Source organism: Dermochelys coriacea, chromosome 4 (genome assembly GCF_009764565.3).
Source record: "Dermochelys coriacea isolate rDerCor1 chromosome 4, rDerCor1.pri.v4, whole genome shotgun sequence".
Classification (NCBI taxonomy): Eukaryota; Metazoa; Chordata; order Testudines; family Dermochelyidae; genus Dermochelys; species Dermochelys coriacea.
In genome coordinates this window covers 82,759,620-82,781,052 of record NC_050071.1, presented here as the reverse complement: position 1 = coordinate 82,781,052, position 21,433 = coordinate 82,759,620, and the positions used below count along the sequence as shown (strand labels likewise).

At 41.0% G+C, this 21,433-nt stretch overlaps 1 protein-coding gene across 6 annotated transcripts in view; it reads right to left on the bottom strand.

The window, feature by feature from the left end:
* Positions 1-241: 241 nt before the first annotated feature.
* The window catches only part of SNX25 (sorting nexin 25), a 180,155-nt gene continuing 158,963 nt past the window's right edge, over positions 242-21,433 (bottom strand). For all 6 annotated transcript variants that reach the window (XM_038398924.2, XM_038398923.2, XM_038398921.2 and 3 more), the window contains 6 exons: positions 16,695-16,859; positions 11,222-11,339; positions 8,260-8,326; positions 4,762-4,943; positions 1,406-1,506; positions 242-825 (listed from right to left, as the gene is read on the bottom strand). In XM_038398924.2, the coding sequence (XP_038254852.1) occupies positions 745-825; positions 1,406-1,506; positions 4,762-4,943; positions 8,260-8,326; positions 11,222-11,339; positions 16,695-16,859 (714 nt within the window). In that variant the 3' untranslated portion in view covers positions 242-744. The remainder of the gene's footprint in view (positions 826-1,405; positions 1,507-4,761; positions 4,944-8,259; positions 8,327-11,221; positions 11,340-16,694; positions 16,860-21,433) is intronic.

Sequence of the window (21,433 nt, the reverse complement as noted above, 5' to 3'; positions counted from 1 at the left end):
CCTTCCCAGGGAAGGGGGTGTGTAAGGCTTGAGGGGAAGACGTCTCCAAGTGGTCTCTTTCCCTGTTCTTTGTTTAAAACGCTTGGTGGTGGCAGCATACTGTTCAAGGACAAGGCAAAGTTTGTACCTTGGGGAAGTTTTTAACCTAAGCTGGTAAGAATAAGCTTAGGGGGTCTTTCATGTGGGTCCCCACATCTGTACCCTAGAGTTCAGAGTGGGGAAGGAACCCTAACAACCATAATCCACTTTTGTTATTTATTCCTTACAAATGCTTCAAATTTGGTAAAAATAAAATAGATAAAATGTTCACAATAACTTTACCTGAAGTATTGCACAACAAGGCTCTTCAATACACAATAAAGGAGTGTTCAAATCCTCAATGAGGAAATTAACTGTACAACATTCATTAGTTTACCACTATTAAGCAAAACTTCACTTTTGATAAATGTTTAAAATATTTTCTAGATTCTTACAACTTATATTAACATTTACATTTCCGTCTGTATTTTAAACCGAAAAGTATTCAAATAGAACAATTTAAATAAAGCTGGCAACTATGCCGCATTGTTTTTCTATCCTACTACAGCATCAGATCTTTTCAAGTCTGTTTACTTCACATAAAACTGGAGAAAGAAAACTAAAAAATAATCAATAGTCCTCAGTCAGCCCTCTGTGGAAAAGAGGAAGATAAGTTTCATGTCTATTATTACACAGACATTTCTCTAGTGGTTTACTTGTGCAGATTCAAACCTGAGCAGCTTTAAGCTGCTCTAAATGAATTCTTAGTTCAGGACACAGTTCAGTTAGCAGCAGTTCCAACAAGACCTGAAAAAGAAAAGGAAAACTACTAAGATTAATGTAAACAGCAAATAAGAATTTCTACCTCCTTTCTGAGAAGTTCAGATAATCACAAATAATTGGATCACCTGGTTCATCCAGTCCACCCTATATGGGACTATAATTAATTTCCCATGTGCCAATACCATCATGCAGCACGATATTATTTGCAATACCCCAAAACTGATTTTTAAACACCTATTCAATATGCAAAATTAGAAATTTTGTAATTACTTAGAAAGTCTAAATGACAATGTAAATGCGGATTTTTACAACTTCCCTTTAGTGGGAAAGAAATCCTTAAAAGCTTTGAAAAACCTTCTAAATGTAAGACAGCTCTGCAAGAAAACAATTTCTTGTTTCTAGGCATATTGACATTTCTGAGCCTACCAATTATTTTTATTGTCATAGCACCTAATAGACCCAGTGATGGATCAGGACCCCATTGTGCCAGGCACTGTAAAAACACAAGAAAAAAATCAGCCTGAAAGGTTCTAATACTGAGCTGTTAGAATGTTCAGTATTTAGCAGAATAATACAATTCACAGATAACATTCTGGTTACTCACATATAGTAGATGCTTATTGGCTCTAGTTTCTTGCAGTGCATTGAACACTTTGATTATCCCATGACGGGCATTTTGTTGTCCAACAAGGCTCTGTAGAGTATCTGCAACAAGCATTTTAGGTTGTATTTTCATCCTGATGTTGATAAACCATATCTGCTTACAATTACTTAATGGCAAGTGCACCAGAAGACACCACATACCATGACGGGGGTTAGAGTTATAAATTCAGGCTCCTATTAAGCAAAAAACTTAAGCACATGTTTAACTTAAAGTATATGAGCTGGCAATGAATAAGACTACTCACATGCTTAAAATTAGGCATATGCTTAAGCATCTGTGTCAAAGACCTTTAAAATCAGAATTTTGTTTATGCTGTTTTGGCAACACCCTCTGAGTGCTATTAACAAAGACATACTGGGCATATTAGGTGTTTAGCAGTGCAGAGCATCAGGCCTGTATTCTCATATATTATTCAAATATTCACATACACAACATGAGTAGATAAGGGATAAAATTAGTAAAATTAGTTGAAAATATCAGTTTCTGATTATCTGAACAAGTGATTTGAGGGGAGTGAGGTGATCTCAGAGTTTTGTCTCTCTAAATTAAAAAGCCTACATATCTCCAAATAAACGGAGCAGTGATAAATTTGTAGATTAATTATTTACAAATTTGAATTAAATAAGTCTTATTAGGAAGGAAAAACTAGGGCTTTCTTGGTTGACCATTAGCAACATGCTGCCGCAAATTCCATTTTGCTACAGAAAAATTAAGCTCCTAGACATCCTGTGTTTTTCATGAAGAAGCTATGATTGACTATTCTAGTTAAGCCAAGTATGTATAATGTACCAAACGCCTAGTATGATGTGCTTTATACTATATGTCAAATATTTTCCATGCACACCTTGTGGTGTGTTTTGCCTGTTGAACACAAATGAAAAATTACTCAAAAGTGTGTGTATAACAGAAAGCTTAGTGAAGCAGTCAAATATATAATTTAAACCTGCTCTATCCAGGTAATGAGGAGATCAGCTAATAGGGTATTTAAGTTATATTAGGCTAAAATTTGAAATCTACCTTCACAATTATCAGTTGATTTACTATTAATTTCCTAGTCACTAGTTATAACATGGTTTTCTAGCAGAAAACTATATGCTTATTATTTGTATATTCCCAGATATTCAGCTTCTTTGGATAGTCACAAACTTGAACAAATAGCTACATCTCCTGAGTTCTAGTTGCCAGGACACAAACCCCAAAAGTTGATAACATTTCTTGAATAAAGGAGGAAAAGATTACCTTAACTTTGCCTACAATGAAATATGGTATAGCAGAAAGGTGGAAATGCTTAGGTAATCATCAAAAGAGGAAGCAGCTGCAAGTATTGCTTGAAAACATTAATACTAACACCTGGTGTGTGAGAATGTGTTAGGAAGTGGCAAATTAGTAAGTGTGGATAAACCTCTAACCTTTTTTTTCCTACTGCTCAAATCAAGCCTTCAAGCAATTCCTTGCAAATTGCTGATACCCTATGGATAGTGAATGCATATTGTGTTATCTATATTAAATTATTTGAAAGAAAAGAATAATTTCATTTAGGGAAAATGTGTGTGCTCTAATTTTGTGCAGGGCTTTCGTATTATGGTGATAGTAGACTCATTCAAGTTTTAACCTTCCATACAAACTCAAGAGCATATAGGTTTTATGAATTCCAGTCAACAGAATAATCAACCATTTACATCTAATATAAAAATAAGAGAAAAGGGTTCAGTGGGAGGATATTGACTGGCTTGAGCTGAGTAGATAAATAAAGATTTCTGTATTTTTGGTTTCTTGATAAAACAATAGTAGGTCTAAACATATGGAGAAGATTGATTTTAGTACATACTAATTACACACCAAAACATTAACTGAATGTTAAGGTTGCAAAATTAAACACTCAGAAGTTATGAAATGCCAGAATTAGGGTTGCCTATGACCACATGGTTAAAGTTTGGCAAAGTAATAAGCAACTGAAATCACAGTGTTATAATGGGAAGTATCTGGCAATCTTAGCAGGCAGTGCTACCTGTTCCACCAATAAAGAGGAATACTGAAACAATAAGAAAGAAAATTTCAGGGATGGGTGTTTTTTGACCACTAGACACGGAAGAGCATCAGTCTGTAGGGGTTATTCCTACAGCCAAATGATACTGGCATGCTGTATGTGTGGCACAATAACAACAGTGTAGAGACAACCTCCAAATAACTGAAGAACATTCTCAGCATAGTATAAATGGGGAGGGGGGGAATGAGGTTATTTGTCACTAACAGAGTTTTCTGAATAGATTGCCTCTGAAGAACACTGCTCTGGGAGACTTGTGCCAAGCTAAGCTTAACTGGAACGATATTAACAGCAGTTAGAATCTAGCCAGGAACATATGGCTCAGCTTCAGTGTGCTGAGACCACAATTACAAAATAAAGGTAAAAAGATCTGATGGGCGATCAGCACTTCTAAAAATCAGGCCACTTAGGTTAGGCTCCTAAATCCATATCAAGGCTTGTAAATCAGAGTATGAAAATTTTGGCCTACAATGTTCTCTGCTTTGACTGAATGCAAAAGAGATGTAATCTATAGGAAAAGCTTAGTGTATTCAGTTAAGCTGCTCAGAAGTGGTTAGAACATGGGACTGGGAGATGAGAATTCTCAGTTATTTTCCTGGTTCTATCCCTAAATTGTTGTAGTCTACATTGGAAAAAAGTTACCTAAACTCTCATCTTACAGACAAGAACAACAGGAAGAAGTTCACACAGGTACATATGCCAGCTATGTGCACAATTTGATGCCCCCAAATCACGTAAGTATTGGGGATTTTTTGCTTTTTTTTATACTTTATTTAAATTGGATTAGCGTTACTATCTTATTCTAAAAATGATTATTATCTAGTTAGTTTCAAAGGTCAAATGAGACATTAAGGAATGACTGGGAACAGTCAATAAAATTTATCTAACACCCTCATGAAAGGGTTCAAACTAAAAACAGTGTTGTTTGAAGCGTAGAGATAAAAATCCAATATGAGGATAGAATGTGAGGTGGGAGAAGCTGGTTCTGAAATCTCAGCCAGAAGAGAAGAGTCAGATTCTACTGACTTTGCTATCAGTTTTTTAATTATCTTAGACATGGGCATAGAAGTCCCATTCTGCACTGAACAGTGCTGCAATTTACTTTCCAGAGGCACTAAGGATAAGGGCTGGGATCAAGACTGTGCCTGTTTTCAGCATTAGAAGGTACGATCTAAACTGTAAAAAGAAAAATGTAGGTTTAACCTTTACTTCTTTCATATGTGGTTATGTAGAGAAACGCTGATGTTCTCACCTGGAATGTTTTCAAGTAGTTTTTGCTGTGCTCTCTGTTTTGTCTCCTGACTTTGCTCTTCGCTTTTGGATCTTGTTGGGGCTGCTGATTTTCCATTTGGCCAGAAAGCATCTCGGAATACACTGATGTAGTAAACAAGCATTGGCTCGCTGAATATCCAGCTTACGGTGTCACGTATTTGTCTTTAAAAAGAAATTTAAAGGGGAATGTGTCATAATTAATAGTTTAGATTTTACACACACAACTGGAGGAAGACATGACCAACTTCATAAAATGGTGCCAGTTTATCAGCCTACGATATCAGATGATTTGGCCAGTGCCCCCCACTTCCTAGTCAGCTATCTGCACTCTTACTGGAAACGTGGCTTGGGTTGCTCCAAATGTATGCTACTGGGATGTGTAGAAGATGGAACTCAATGCAATTTAAGGAACACACACATTTAAAGGAGTGGACAGTAGCAGCACACTGTCGGGACGTGTACAAAGGCTCACTGCTGCTCGGGAAAAGCAGAGGAGGGTGATGAGCTACACTAAGAAGTAAAATGGTAGTTGGGAACCACAACCTGATAGTATGGGCATATGTTCCAGCTGGGTAAAACAGGATGAAGCTTTTCCAGAAATGTACCCAGGAAGCTCTTTCACAGCCTGTGCTGTACCCATGTTGACTGATAGAGCTGGTCACCTCCTCCTGTGGCTAATTGCATCACCTCGAGCACTCTTTGCTTAAAGAACTCAAGTTCTGGGATATACAACCAGCTCCAGAGCAATGACCTACCATACTAACTGCTTTGCTACAACACCACAATTTAAAAATCAGAACACAGTTTAAATCCTTAAAAACAAACGAATGAGCAAAAAAACCCAACAACAAAACCAAACCCCACTCAAGGTGTGCACTCTCTCAGGGGTAAGGTTTTTCTTGCTACCTATTTGCATTATGTGAACATACAAGGGGAAAAAATTAAATTTAAACCTCAGTAAGTAGATGTTGTCAAAGGCCATTAGTCTATCAGGGCTCAACATAACATTTCCAATAATTTCTTGTCCGACTTTCCATTAGATAATGTCTATGGGAGGCTATTAAAGCAATTCTGGCATGTGCGACTTCAGCTGCTGAAAGGATGATGGAACCACCCTGTACTGTTATTTGATTTCTGGGATGTGTTACCTACCTGTATGACAGCATCACAGGTAAAATAAGGTAAAATATTGCTTTGTCAGATTCTCAGTGATCTTTCACCTGGTGAAAGTACTGCAGAAATAACTGACGTTTACAGACTTTTGAAAGTGCAATGCAATTATCATAGCCGTCCTCCATTTTCTAATGGAAAACATTATCCAATCAGGTAAAACCAATATGACAAATAGCCCAATTTATTTGTCAGTGAGTAGATTTTTCACTTACAAATAGGAGTTACCATACATTGACATGGAAACACATTACAGCCATTTTGATGTTTATAAATATTTGGTTTGATTTACTTTTGGAGGTTTTCCCCAAGAAGAATTACAGGTTATAATACAAACTCCAAGTGTTCAAGCTTTTCCAAAATGATAATTTGCCAGTATCCTGAGGAGCACATATAATTAGCATTAGATGGAGCAGACTGCAACCACCTTCATCTTTAATATGAAGTTATGGCCTTCAGAGATTAGGGGGAGATTCTCAGAGGCACAAATGGGAGCTAGTCACTCAACTCCCACTGACTTTCAGAATGACTCCAGGTTTATATAGAAGTAACATCAGGCGTTCAACTTGTTCATAATGTGGGCCACATCTAAAAAAAGAGAGCAGCCCATGGACTACCTCCCCTTCTATTCATTATTGCCTAAAATCCCTTATCACTACAGCAATTGCTTACACAGACAAGTAATTATTGAAGAAATATTTAGGGTAAAATCCTTATCCCATCTCTAGCCCTCTACAGGTACAGTGACAAAGTGACACAGTCTATCTAGGGAGGATTCCCCCAGGAAAATGACTGTGGAAAACTGTCATAAGGCTGCCTTCTGGAGGACCATCTGTCAAGCCCTGGCACAGGTGGTGTACCAGTGATGGGGGCCCAGCATGCAGTACCGAAGAGATTCCAAGCAAAGCTGTGACCCAACAAAGCAGCTCAGGAGGCTGCCATAACTCAATCAGACTCCCAATACTCAAACCCATCTGCTTGTGTGCCTTCTGCTGGCTTTATGCCAACACCTTTCCCCAAACCAATAGGATAACAGATATTTAAATGTAGTGTTCAAGCTTCAAAAGTTTATGACATGCAGAGTAACAAATTATGTTTCATTTTAAAAAGTAGTTTTAAAATGCTTTTCTAGAGCCTGCTCTGGTGATGAAACCAAGCAAAGATCCGTGGAAAGGAAAAACCAAGATTCCTTGATACCAAATTTCTGCTCTGTTGAATAACTATTTTACTATAGGCCTTTGCACCTGGCAGAAGAGCTTATATTAGTCATCATTTTTTTAACCAAGAAAGGACAAGTTTTTCCACAACAATTTTCATGAAGAGATTTCCAGCTTTTTACCCACCCACGTTTTGCAGGCCTCAACCTCATGACAACATGGAAAAGTCTTCTTGGAGTCGTAAACCATGCAAATGAAAAACTGACATTTTGGCTTGCACAGGAGTAATTATATGTTGCTATTTTACCTTACAAATAAATCACACTCATACTGTCTACTTAAAATGGTTTCTGTCACTTAGGTAAATTTACAGTTTCTTGTACAATGAAACAGCTTAAAACAAAAATCTAGGTTTTAGATCTAGGGAAAATGTTGTGGGTTCGTAAGAAAAGCAGATAGACTAAGAAAATAAAAGCCATTCAAACCAGCATAATGTTTAACTCCTTCAGAAATTAAAGGATAGCATCTGATAAGCTGTGAGGTGCTAATTCACTCTTAAGGAAAAAGGAGCAGACAATTTTTATAGCATACTCATTTCTCACCAATGAAATATATTTGCTCTTTTCTAATTTAATTCCACAAATGGCAAATCCCTGTGAAACAATCTTAATTTCAGAACTGTGGTACAGATTATAGGAGCAGAACCATAATGCCACCACACACCTGCCTCAATGGATGGGAAACTTGATGGGACCAGCAGTGATTGGGACAGCCCAAGTAGAAAGGGGGAGGAAGAAAGCACATGCTGGGGGAATGCAGGGTGACCCCTATTCTTCTAGAGACTCTACCCTCCCATTGGCCAGCCAGAGAAGGAAGTGGGATGACTGGTCCCTGGCTCTCCAATTTCATTCATTTAAACCTTGATCTGGGTCCTTGGGAGCCCCTTCTTGATCCATTTCGTACATCTGTGTTAGATTCCCCTCTGATCAACATGAGAATAAACTTAATTTTAAGTTGCAGTAAGACAACAATGGCCGAGCCATAACTATATGAACAGAATGTCAACAGATATTTTTAAATAGTCTGCTTTCAGTTAGTAATTCATACAGCAATGATTCCAGGATCAGAGTTAAAGTTTAAATGCTACTTACTTGTTGATAGTTCTTCCAAAAGTGACTTGTACTAGTGCAATTAATGTCTTTCTGACCCACTTAAACACTAGAATAATGAAAAAGGAAAGAAAATAAAGACCAGACGTTCAGTAACTCTCTAGGTTCCACAATCATGACATAGAAACTACAATACATTTATCTACTATTATCTGTATAAATGCTTCACTTTCCAAGCTTTACATAAATAGTTCTTTCACTTCTGATTTTTTTTCCTGTCTGTCCTGCTATGCAGTTATTTTTGGGTTACTTTACTAGCTCCTTCAACTTTCTAGAAAGAATAAAGGTGACTGCACTGGGATTGCAAGAAATAACAGACTTCTTTTAGATTTGGGATGTTTGTTCTTGCTGTGTCTGATAGTAGCGTTTCCATTTCAACTAGAGATTAAGTCCCAGCCACATATTAAGAGCTATTGTTGTGGTTCATGTCCAGCTCTAATGTAGCTTCCTGCCCAGAGATCATGGAATACAAGAGACTTTTGTGGACAGTGTTTGTAATTCAGCATTGTCATTTTAATAAAAGATTAAACAAATATCTAACACAGTGGGTTGCAATAGTATAAGCACTGATATTGTAAGTACTGTGAGATACCTTATTTTTCAAAAATCATTAAGGCAGCAGAACAAACTATTATATAGAAATAATATGTAGACTGAAAATGCAGTCAGTTTTTTTTCTGAATAAGCTTCAACTATCCTGCACTACTAAAAAGAGAAATAAAAGCCTTAAAAACCTATTCAGCAAACTGGACATCATAGAAACCATTCAAGTTTCCCACAAAATTTGGTCCCTTCTTTTCTCTATTGATCTGCATCTCAAAAAATTGAACTAGAAGTTCTCCTCTGCAGAAAGTGAACTGCCCAGGAAATGAGTAAGTTAGCCAAATGGGACTCTCTCTTCAAAATGTGCATCAGTAGCCCAATTAACAAAGTTCTACAATTACATTTTTCCCTTGCATTCAGAATCTTCCAGTCATTAGGTTTAATCATTACGTTAGTCATTTTTTTTTCATGATTAGACCATGTTGGAACTAAACTATGGGAGCTTTTCTTGCCCAGAGACTCCCAAAAGCTAGACTGGCCAGAAAAAGAATGCTGTAGCACTGTAGCTTGTTGCCTGATAAAGGGCCTTTTGCTGCTATCCCAATTTGGCCAGCAAGAAAAGAAAAACGCAGTGTGGGATGTTCAGTAGTGGTCAGTGTTAGCCTAACTTTTCTTTACTGAAGTTAGTGGTAAAACTCCCATTGGCTTCAATGGGAACAGAAGGCCAATGTTGAGCCTAATGGTGGTTTACTCTTGTCCAACAAGGACTAACAATGGAAGTGCTCAAAAGCCTACGACTGCACTTAGACCTTGCATGACTTGATTCAACTTTGCCACCTTCCTATCAGGGGCCACATAGTGAAAGTTCACAAACAGAGATAAAAAATAAGGAACATCAAATGTTACCAAGAAAAAGATATATGAAAAAACAGTCTGGGTATAACTGGTAATAACACAGAAAGAACCATGCTAAATGGGAATCACTAGTTCAAGTTTTCAATTTATAGAAATAGAAGAACAAGAAGAAACAGAGTTAATATTCTGGAACATGATGTCTAGTAGATTTATACACTACAAATATCAAAGCCAATGAAGAATTAGATTTTTCTTCCTTTTGATAGAAAGGATGAACTGTGATTATTCCCATGATATGCTTCTCTTTATTCTGTACAGATAGCCAAGGACAAGTTTAGATCATAGGAAAGAATAGAAATAATGATTATTAAACCATTTCCCATTTTTTTATATCTTTTTAAATATAGGCAAAGATCTACATTGTTAATTTTTGATTCCTATTGGAAGGGTTTCTTTTTTTAAGACTATATAACCTAAATATTTACACTAACTGTGGCCCAGCACTACTTCATAAGCCTTTTTTTTGCACTCGTACGTCTAACAATAGGATATATGATATTCATCAATGGCAGTGACATTCTGGATACATTTGCAAAAAGAAAAAAGGCAGCTTCTTATCATCAAGAATAACTGAAGGAATAATTTGAATATTCCTTCCTAACTGTCAAATCCTCTGTAAACTTTCACTCTCTTAACAAAGCTGTCTTGGGAAAGATCTGTATTTGCAAAAATCTCCAGTTAGGGCATGTAATTACAGCATTTTGAAAGGTGTGATATTTTAGAATAGTTGCTCTGAAAACAAATTTTTTTAAGCAACTACTATGTGTGGCTAAATACAGTTGCATTTTCTAGTGGACACAAAGTTCTGTTTGATGCTTCTGTCCATGGAACTGATCAAGCAGCCATTACTCAGACATGCAAGGCATGAAAGATCCAGCACCAAATGAGTTCATAATTCTATCATTTTTTTGCTTCAAGTCTACTATGTAATTTAGTTATATTTGGAGTAAGACACTTTTTTTTATAATGGATGTGGAAGTCATGTTGATTTGACACATGCATGTAAATATGATAAACCATCTACTTTCCTTTTCCTTGGAATTAGTTCACTGTAAAATGCAGTATCCTGACACAAAACATACTCTGATTTTTGTCTGTGTTTTGGAAATACAGAACATTTTTAAAGTGAGGTGAAGCTTACAAATATTTAATGCAAAACTCCCAAACTGTTGCATTGTTACTGCAATGTTATGATTGGGAGCTTATCCCCAGAAGAGTCAGAAATTAAAAACACTGATTTCCAAAGAAATCAATGTTTTACATTGCAAAAATATCTCCACTCATTTAAATGGTAGTAAAACAGTGATTCATTTTGACATCCGATGAAGTGAGCTGTAGCTCACGAAAGCTTATGCTCAAATAAATTTGTTAGTCTCTAATGTGCCACAAGTACTCCTTTTCATTTTGACATCTGAAAAATCAATATTTCCTAGCTTTTTTCTTAACCAAAAGAATCCACTAATGAGCAAGCAAGTTCAAAGCTTACTTCCTCGCAGCTCAAAAATCTCTCCAATCAGCATGAAACACGGCTCAGCAAGAGCATCTCGTTTACCATCCACATCATCTCCATAGTCTGACAGGTCACTATCCTCTTCTGTCTCCTCCTAAAAGAGCAATACAGGTACAGTATGGAAGAGAGTTGTTAAGGGATATTAATTTTAGAGCTCATTTCCCTCCCACTACTTAGATCATGAACCTGAACCACCTCTCATTTGTAATGGTGCAAAATACTAATAATTCTGTTTTTCCTGTGATTTGGTTTTGGTCTTGACAGCTAAGACATGTACTCTAAATGTATAAAGTCATTTCCAAGGAGCTGTATAAATAGTACAGATCTCAAACAGCTCCAATATATCATTTTGAAAACAGTAATAAAAGAGAAATATTCCTAGCCTAACATATTTGAAGAACCCGAAGAGTGACCTAGAATGGAAAAAAAGTTACATAATGAGAGCTTTTCCTCTAGAAATTACAAATCAAGGAATAAAGTGAAAAAACTCTTTTTTAACAAGTGAACATGTAACATGCAGCAAGGTTTAATGGGTGTTCGTTCAGGTAAAATAGCAAATATGCCTAGACTGTGCCATTGAGCAATAGCTGAGCTGTAGCATATGCTGAAAGCTTGGGCTGTTTCGGCAGAAGCACTGCTCTGGGATCCATTCACAATGGCCTTCCCTCAACTTTTTTGAAATAAAAGAAAAGGAGTAAAGAAAAAAAATTATGTTCTGCTTTCTCCATCCCCTTCCATCATTGTTCTTTCCTTCTATCTTACATGGCTGGTAAAACGAAGGTAGCTGGGAGACGAAGTGAATTAGCCAGCTGAGTTCACCAGAGGAGGAGGGCAGGGAGGAAGGGCTGCATGTTGGGTATTTTTTTTTTCTATTTCTTAACTTGGAAGTAGTCTACAAGGAAGGACCTGCAATGGGAGGAAAACAGCCTGTTGTCAATACCACTGCTAGCTCTTCCTCTGCCTGCCCCTGTAGTCCCACCCCCAACAGAAAGGCATAATGACCCTGAAATACTTCCACCCAGGCCCTGGTCTCAACTTGCTCGGAATGCAGCCTGCATGTCCCTACTGAGGAAAGCCAGCAAGAGGAAACAGTGCAGAGAGTATGGGGAATAAACAGGAAGAACTGGACGTGCTAATACATAAAATAAATTATTACTTAACTGGCATTACAGAGACTTGGTGTGAAATGTGTCATAACTAGAATATTGGTCAAGAGGTGTATAGCTTGTTCAGGAAGGACAGGAAGAATAAAAAGGGAGGTGGTGTTGCATTATACATCAAGAATATATATACTTGTCCTGAGGTCCAGAGGGAGGTGAGAGGCAGACCAGTTGAAAGTCTCTGGCTAAAGATAAAAGGGACAAAAAATAGCAGTGATGTCATGGTAGGAGTCTACTATATACCTCCAAATCAGAAAGAGCAGGTGAATGAGGCATTTATAGAATAAGTAACAGAAATATCCAAAACACCAGGTAGTAATGTGAGGCTTTAACTACATAGATATCAGTTGGAAAAGTAATATGGCAAAAAACAAAAGTTCCAGTAAGTTCTTGGAGTGTATTGGGGACAACTTTTTGTTTCAGACAGTGGAAGAAGTAACCAGGCAAACAGCCATTTTAGACTTGATTCTGATGAACAGGAAGGAATTGGTTGCAAATCTGAAGGTAGAAGTCAATTTGGGTGAAAGTGATCATGAAATGATAGATTTAATGATTCTAAGGAAAGGATGGAAGGTGTGAGAGCAGAAGAATATGGAAAATAGAGTTAAAAAAAACCCAGACTTTAACAGACTCAGAGAACTGGTAGGTAAGGTCCCAGGGGAAGAAAATCTAAGGACTAAAAGGATTCAAGGAGAAAATATTAAAGGCACAACAGCAAACTATTCCAGTGCAAAGGAAAGATAGAAAGAAAGAATAGTAAGAGGCCAATATGTCTCCATCAGGAGCTCATTAATGACCAGAAAATCAAAAGGGAATCCTACAAAAAGTTGAAACATAGATGAATTGCTGAGGAGGAGTACAAAAGAGTAGCTCAAGCATATGAGGCAAATAGTGCCTCTGAAGCCTTTGATCTTCCTAAGACCCTTCCAAATTACCACCTTCCCAAAAGGTGTAAATTATTATTCAAGGCAAGTGGGTTCTCATACAGTAAGTTTATATACACACACAAGATGAAAGGAGAAAGAGATTTAAGGAACAGGAGAGAAGGAAGGCAGGAACATAACAGGGAATGAGAGAGGAAGAGAAATGAGGGGATGGAAAAAGAACAGAGACTGAAAAAAATGGAGGAAAAGACAAAGCAAAAGATACACCGAGATAGAATCATAGAAATGGAGGGCTGGAAGAGGCCTTGATAAGTCATCATGTCCAACCTCCTGTTATGTTCCTGCCTTCCATCTCACGAAAGCTTATGCTCAAATACATTTGTTAGTCTCTAGGTGCCACAAGTACTCCTTTTCTTTTTTCTTAGAAGAGGAGCACTCAGCTCTGGCATTTCCTCCCTCCATGGCCTCCGTCTGTGGATCTAACAATTTCAGGGCACACTGTAAAGCCTGTTTCTCCGAGCTTTTTTCTGATGGGGTGACCTCAACAGTGTAAGGGAGGAGGAAGAGATCATTTGTTGTTGATTGATGTTGATACATAGTAACATTTTGTGAGGGTTTAAGTCTTAGATTATGATTTGTATGATTTATAGTACAATACAGCCACATAGGAGAAAAACGTCATAGAATCATAGAATATCAGGGTTGGAAGGGACCTCAGGAGGTCATCTAGTCCAACCCCCTGCTCAAAGTAGGACCAATCCCCAACTACATCATCCCAGCCAAGGCTTTGTCAAGCCTAACCTTAAAAACCTCTAAGGAAGGAGATTCCACCACCTCCCTAGGTAACGCATTCCAGTGTTTCACCACCCTCCCAGTGAAAAAGTTTTTCCTATTATCCAACCTAAACCTCCCCCACTGCAACTTGAGACCATTACTCCTCGTTCTGTCATCTGCTACCACTGAGAACAGTCTAGATCCATCCTCTTTGGAACCCCCTTTCTGAAAGTTGAAAGCAGCTATCAAATGCCCCCTCATTCTTCTCGTCTGCAGACTAAACAATCCCAGTTCCCTCAGCCTCTCCTCAGAAGTCACATGTTCTAGTCCCCTAATCATTTTTGTTGCCCTCTACTGGACGTTTTCCAATTTTTCCACATCCTTGTTGTAGTGTGGGACCCAAAACTGGACACATTACTCCAGATGAGGCCTCACCAATGTCGAATAGAGGGGAACGATCACCTCCCTCGATCTGCTGGCAATGCTCCTACTTATACATCCCAAAATGCCATTGGCCTTCTTGGCAACAACGGTACACTGTTGACTCATATCCAGCTTCTTGTCCACTGTAACCCCTAGGTCCTTTTCTGCAGAACTGCTGCCTAGCCATTCGGTCCCTAGTCTGTAGTGGTGCATGGGATTCTTCCGTCCTAAGTGCAGGACTCTGCACTTGTCCTTGTTGAACCTCATCTGATTTCTCTCTGAAGAGCCTATAAGCACGTTTTATAAACTTTATAAATTGAAAGAAGCAAAAATAAATTTAAAGATGGTATAAGAAAAAAAATTTAATTTTTGCCCTAGCCACATATTAAGCTCTTCTCTGCCACATATAAAAGAACTAAGTGAATGGTATAAAAGAGGGACATATGGTGAGGAGGATCAGGGACAATGAATTTCAATCCCTTATGTCTGGTGATCTAATTCAATATTACACAGAAGAAAACCACACTGATGAAAGGTACGTACAAAAAATTACATGGAGGATGTGGAGAAGCAGAACAACAAAGAAAAGCCTTTGTATGAAAGAAATACCCCTCCTCACTCCAGTCTGGGTTTCACGATCACAAGACAGCAGAGATACCCCTGGACAGGTCTACAAAGGCTTTATATTTAAGCATTTGAAAGGTCAAAAATTTTGCTAGCAAAAAGTGTCCCAGGCTGTGTACATTTCATTGAGTTGGAATATGCAGTCTATATACTTGTCTATATTATATATTTCCCACAGAGATAAAACCAGTGGTGAGCTGGAGCCGGTTCGCACCGGTTCACTAGAACCGGTTGTAAAATTTAGAAGTCCTTTTAGAACCGGTCGTTCCGTGAGGGACAACCAATTCTGAAAGGTTTTAGAGTAGCAGCCGTGTTAGTCTGTATTCGCAAAAACAAAAGGAGTACTTGTGGCACCTTAGAGACTAAATTTATTTGAGCATAAGCTCTGAAGTGAGCTGTAGCTCACGAAAGCTTATGCTCAAATAAATTTGTTAGTCTCTAAGATGCCACAAGTATTCCAATTCTGAAAGGGTTTCTAAATTTAACCAGCCAAAAGTCAGGCGCTGACTCCATGGGTGCTCCTGCCAGCAGCTCCCCACCTCACCCCCGGTCCCAGCTCGCCTCCGCTCCACCTCCACCTCCTCCCCTAAACACGCCGCCCCACTCTGCTTCTCAGCCCCCCCCCCACCCCGGCTTCCCACGAATCAGCTGTTTGCGCAGGAAGCTGGGGCAGGCTGAGAAGCAGGTGGCAGCTTCCCACTCAGGCCCAGGGAGGCGGAGGTGAGCTGGGGCAGGGAGGCGCGAGGAGGGCCACCCGCACCGCAGCAGGTAACCTGGGGGTGGGGGGGGCGCACAGGGGAACTGCTCCCAGCCCCAGCTCACCTCTGCCAGTTCACCTTCTCAGCCCTCCCAGGCTTCCCGCTGGACAGCTGATTCGCAGGAAGCCGGGGGAGGGGGTGGAGAAGCAGAGCAGGGCAGTGCATTCAGGGGCGGAGGCGAAGCAGAGGTGAGCTGGGGCTGGGCGCGGGGCTGCCGGTGGGGGCTCTGCACCCACCAAATTTTCCCAGTGGGTGCTCCAGCCCTGGAGCACCCAAGGAGTTGGCGCCTAAGGCGCCACTTTTTATGTGATCAGTGGGGGAGCGGTCGCTCCCCCTGCTCCCCCCCCAGCTACACTCCCCTGCCCCTAGGAGCCAGAGGGACCTACTGGATGCTTCCTGGGAGCTGCCCCAGGTAAGCACCTCCGGAACTCCCCACTTTTCCCCCTGGCAGGTGCCTCTGGCTCTTAGGGGTGGGGTGGACACCCACTACAGTGGCCCACGAGACCCTCCTGCCCAGTTCTGGGGCAGTCAGGGGACAGAGGTGGATGAAGCAGGGGTCCTGGGGGAGGGGCAACAACCCCCTCGTGCGGTGAGGAGGGAACCCTGTTAAGATTTTGGCAGCTCATCACTGGATAAAACATGTTTTATTAGCAAACTGCATTAAATTTAGTAGAGAGCTTTAATATCTCACCATTGGTTTGCTTACAGTAAACTGAACAGCATCTTTGCAAACACCCTCCAATATTAACTACCATTCAAGAGTTGCATTAGCATCTTATATTGGACAAATAATTAAATCTAGGAAAATAACTTTTCTACCACTCACCTCTTGATGAGAAAAGAAATCACCAGGAAGTCTTTCCAGAAAGGATGAGAGTGAAAAAACAGATTTCTTTCCTTGCACATCAATAACTTTGAGGTGCTCAGGGGAAGGGCTCAAAAAGGCATAAAGTGCTTCACTCTGACATAGTCTTTCATCAGAAAGCAGCTTCTGTGGAGAAAACAGAATGAAGACTATTCACAACGTATCAATTAAATATGAATTATTTAAGCAATAAGGTGCAACAGACTCTTCGGTATAGCTGATTAATACACTAATCGGGTGCACAGTGAGACTAGCATTAGTGAATAAGATTTGTTTTAAAACATTATTTATTTAAAAGCAGAAAATTAAGAAGACTATAAAAATGGCATTGTGGAGTTCCAAGCTTATGGTCTCACAATCACTCTGAGATCAAACTGACATACCTCTAGAGAGATGGCTTTTCTAAATGCCAATGCCACAAGCTCAACATGGGATCTGAAACTCAAGATGTATTCTTTTGGGCTTGTACATCACCCCCTCTCCTCCAATAAAGACTTAAACGCAAGGACTGACTCAGCTCTCACGCTGGTAATATACCAATGGTTACAATGGATTTACTCCTGATTTAGGCCAGTATAAGTGAGAGGAGTATTAGGTTCATTGGTAACAATGCTGGTAAAATGATGTATGACTCAGAACGGAATCCAGCTCATCTTGGCTCTGCAGTTATTTAATAGTAAAAAGTAGTACATTTTAGATAGTAAAATATGCAAATATGACACACACAGAGGAAATACACAGGGATCATATTTGTTGAGTAAGGAGGAACTGTTTTTACATAGTCACTTTTCGTACAATACCCATAGTTCCAGTGAAATTATGAGAATAGCTTTTCCTTCTGTCAAGGCTTTTCATGTGCTTTGATTTTCACAGATTGCCAGTAATTCTTTCCCAACTAGGCACTGCTATAAATTGCCCATCCACTAAGCTCTCCCCTGTAGTCATGCCCAAGTGTCATTTTTATTTTTCACTGGAAACTAGAATTTGGGAGATTTTTGATTGCCTCAAACTATACTTTCTCTACCTAATTTACTTCATCTGCAGGGAAACCTGCACAGAACTAGCTGCTTTGCCTAGTCTGTGGGTGTAGAAAGAGGGAATCTGGAGCAGAAAGAAGATGCAGATAAACAGGATTGGGTTCTGAGCACCAGAGAAGCAGCACCAAATAAAGGGGTTCCTCAGACACTGACCAAAAGGATGATTTGCTGGAAAGGTTATTGGGATGGAGGATGGGGCACCTGACCATGAGCAGCTGGGAGTGAAGGGAATCTAGAACAGCAGAAAACAGAAAGGGACAAGAGGACACAGAAGGGGAAAAAAGAAAGTTTTAAAGTTTGATGCTTAAAATCTAAAGTGTTTATTTAAGGATAGTACAGCACCCAAGAAATAGCAGTTAGATATGCAATAATCTAATTGGGTTTCATATTTCAATACATTTCTGCTACTTTTTAATGATGCCTTTGAGAAGCACAGCAATGAAATGGCAAACATTCAGGGTTTGAAATCCTATCCCCAGTTTTAAAAAAAAAGTACATTGAATATTAATGGTGCTCAGTTCACCTTCAGCAACATTCTACTTTTGAAAGAGAACATACATACAATTATTTCACTTCCTGAAGGAAATATACCTTGCTGTTTTACAGCAATGTTTGGTTGTATTATATATATATAGTATATAGTATGTGTTACCTGGAAAACAAACAAAAGCTATCTAGGAAAAAGATTATTCTAAAATCAAATAATTTACTTTTCATATCAATGAATACGCTAGTTTAATTTTTCCTGACTCAGCAGTGGCCTATTAGTCTCTGAACTTCAGAATCTAGAACAGTTTTTCTTAACTGTTAAACAGTCTGCTTTAAAGAAACAACGTTACACCCAGGTGGCCCTGAAAACCTCTACTGCTATATCTGTAAATTGTATAATGTCTCCTGTTTGTTGCTACTTGAGGCCAAATATAATTTCACCTTTTGGGGCAGAACACAGCCACTTTAAAGGTTGTCCAATCTAAACCACACCTTTTATTCATTTTTTTAGATTTAAAATAAATAATGATGCCTAGCCAAGGCTCTAGGCAATCTAATATTATCAGATAATCATACAATACATACTATCAAATTAAACCTCAGCAGCACTGAAATCAATTCCACAGGAATTTGGCCAGCCAACCACCTGTTCCCTTCATCATCTAAAAAGCACACCTTCAGCCTCCTTCTGAGACCCTATCCAAGAGGTGTCTTTTGCAGGTCACCAAATTCAGGCTCCATAGAACCAAATGATGGAGCAAGTTCCAGAGTCCTGGATCCCCAATAGAGAATGCCCTGCCAGCAACCCCCACCTTTTATAACAAAGAGGACCACCTCAAGTGCACTGCTGACAACAGCTGTGGCAGAAGAACACAGGGAGAGGTGGACCCTCAGTTAGGCCAGTCCCAGGCCATTTAGGGCTTGATAGTCTACACATCATGACCAATGCCTTAAGCTTCACCTGGAGACCAGTAGGCAGCCAGGCAAATCCCAAAGCCTGGGGTCACGTGCTCCCAGTGAGATGTCCCGCTCACTAAGCAAGCACATACATTCTGCACCAGCTTCAGCTGCTGAATGGTTGTAAGGTATAGTCCATGTAGACAACATTACAATAGTCTAATCTTGAGGTGACACAAACAAGGGTACAAGTGGCAAGGTCCACATCAGAAAAAAAAAGGTCGCAACCTCCCAGCCAGATACAGATGGTAAAAAGCTGACTGGGTCACCACTGTAATATGCTCTTCAAACAGCATCTTGGCGTTGAACATCGCCCATGAGATGTGAGCACTATTAACCAATGTCAGACATACTCCCTCAACCAAAGGGGCCGATATTACCTCTGCCATCTCCTCCAGCTGCTTCCCCCAATCCACCATCGTCAGCTCTGCCTTAGCTGGGTTCAGCACCAGCCAGCTTGCTCTGAGCCTTGCCCTAGTCTCAGCTAGACACTGGCTGAGGTGCTGAACTACATCAGAAGAGAAAGCAGCATATAGCTGGATGTCTTCGGCGCAGTGAAAATACTGAACCCCATGCACCCTTCCTAGGTGCTTACTAGTTACTAGTGCTTACCCTTACTAGTTCTCCTAACAGTCCTATACACACTTTGAACAGGAGAGATAACAGAATGACTCCTTGTGGCAATGCACACTTGAGAGGTCTTTGGGAAGGGGGCGACTGCCCACGACCACCCATTGAGATCTCTCCAAGAGAAAAGAACATAATGACTGTCTGAACTACAGACTTTCAGAAAGTCACAAAAGAATGAGTGATGTGAGTTCTCCCTGGTCCTCCCAGAGTAGGAGGCATAGGTGCCGACTCCATGGGTGCCACGGGGCTGGAGCACCCACAGGGAAAAAATGGTGGGTGCTGAGCTCCCACCGGCAGCCCCCCTATCAGCTCCCCACCCGCCCCCGCAGTGCCTCCCACCCACTGGCAGGACCCACAGATCAGCGCTTCCTCCCCTCTCCCAGTGCCTCCCACCCATCGCGAACAGCTGTTTGTGGTATGAGGGGGCGGGGGGAGGATCGAAGATGCAGCGCGCTCTGGGAAGGAGGCAGAATTGGGTGGGAAGAGGCACAGCAGGGGTGGGGCCTTGGGGAAAGGGGTGGAGTGGGGGCGGGGCCTTGGGCATAGCCAGGGGTCGAGCACCCCCAATGGCACTTTGGAAAGTCAGCACCTGTGGTAGGAGGAACAGTGACTGCAGCACGACCTTCTAAACCAGTGGTCTCCAACCTTTTTATGCCCAAGATCACTTTTTGAATCCAAGGGCAACCCAGGATCTACTCTGCCCCTTCACCGAGGCCCTACCCCTTTCCCAAAGCCCCGCCCCACTCACTCTATCCCCCCCCCTGTAGTTCGCTCTTCCCCACCCACACTCACTTTCACGGGCCTGGGGTACGAGTTGGGATTTGGGAGGGGGTGCAGGTTCTGGGCTGGGGCTGAGGGGTTCGCAGTGTGGGAAGGGGCTTCGGGCTGAGCCTGGGATAGGAGTGCAGGAAGGGGCTCCAGGCTGGGGCAGACTGTTGGGGTGAAGGAGGGAGTATAGGGTGCTGGCTCTGGGAGGGGAGTCAGGGCTGGGGGTTGGAGTGTGGCCTCCCACCGGGCAGCACTTACCTCCGGTGGCTCCCGATCGGCAGTGGGCACAATGAAGCTACAGCAGCTCCCTGCGTACCTCAGCCCCACACTGTTCCCAGAAGATGCCAATGAGCCCCTGCGGCCCCCGGGAGGGGCGGGGGGTATGTGGCTCTGCATGTTGCCCCTCTCTGCAAGCACCGCCCCCGCAGCTCTCCCGGCCAAGGGTAGCTGTGGGGGCAGTGTTTGCAGCCAGGAGCAGTGCACAGAGTCCGCCCCCCCCCGCCCTCAGAGCCGCACTGGTCGCTTCCAGGAGTGGCGTGGGTCCGGGGTAGGGAGTGTGTCTTAGCAGCAGCCACACTACACGGCCGGAGATTGCAACTGACTGGGAGATCCTCTAGGATTGACTGGTCGATGGCGATTAACAAGTTGGTGACAACTGTTCTAAACAGTGCTTGTAGAACAGTACTAAAGACACAGAGATAGGATTTTTTCCTAAAGATTGGGAGAAAATGTGTCACACACTTATGCAGACAAGCTACTGTGGATTCCAGAGCCCAGCAGCACAGAACAGGGGCAGCCAGTTTGCCTTTCGACTCCACA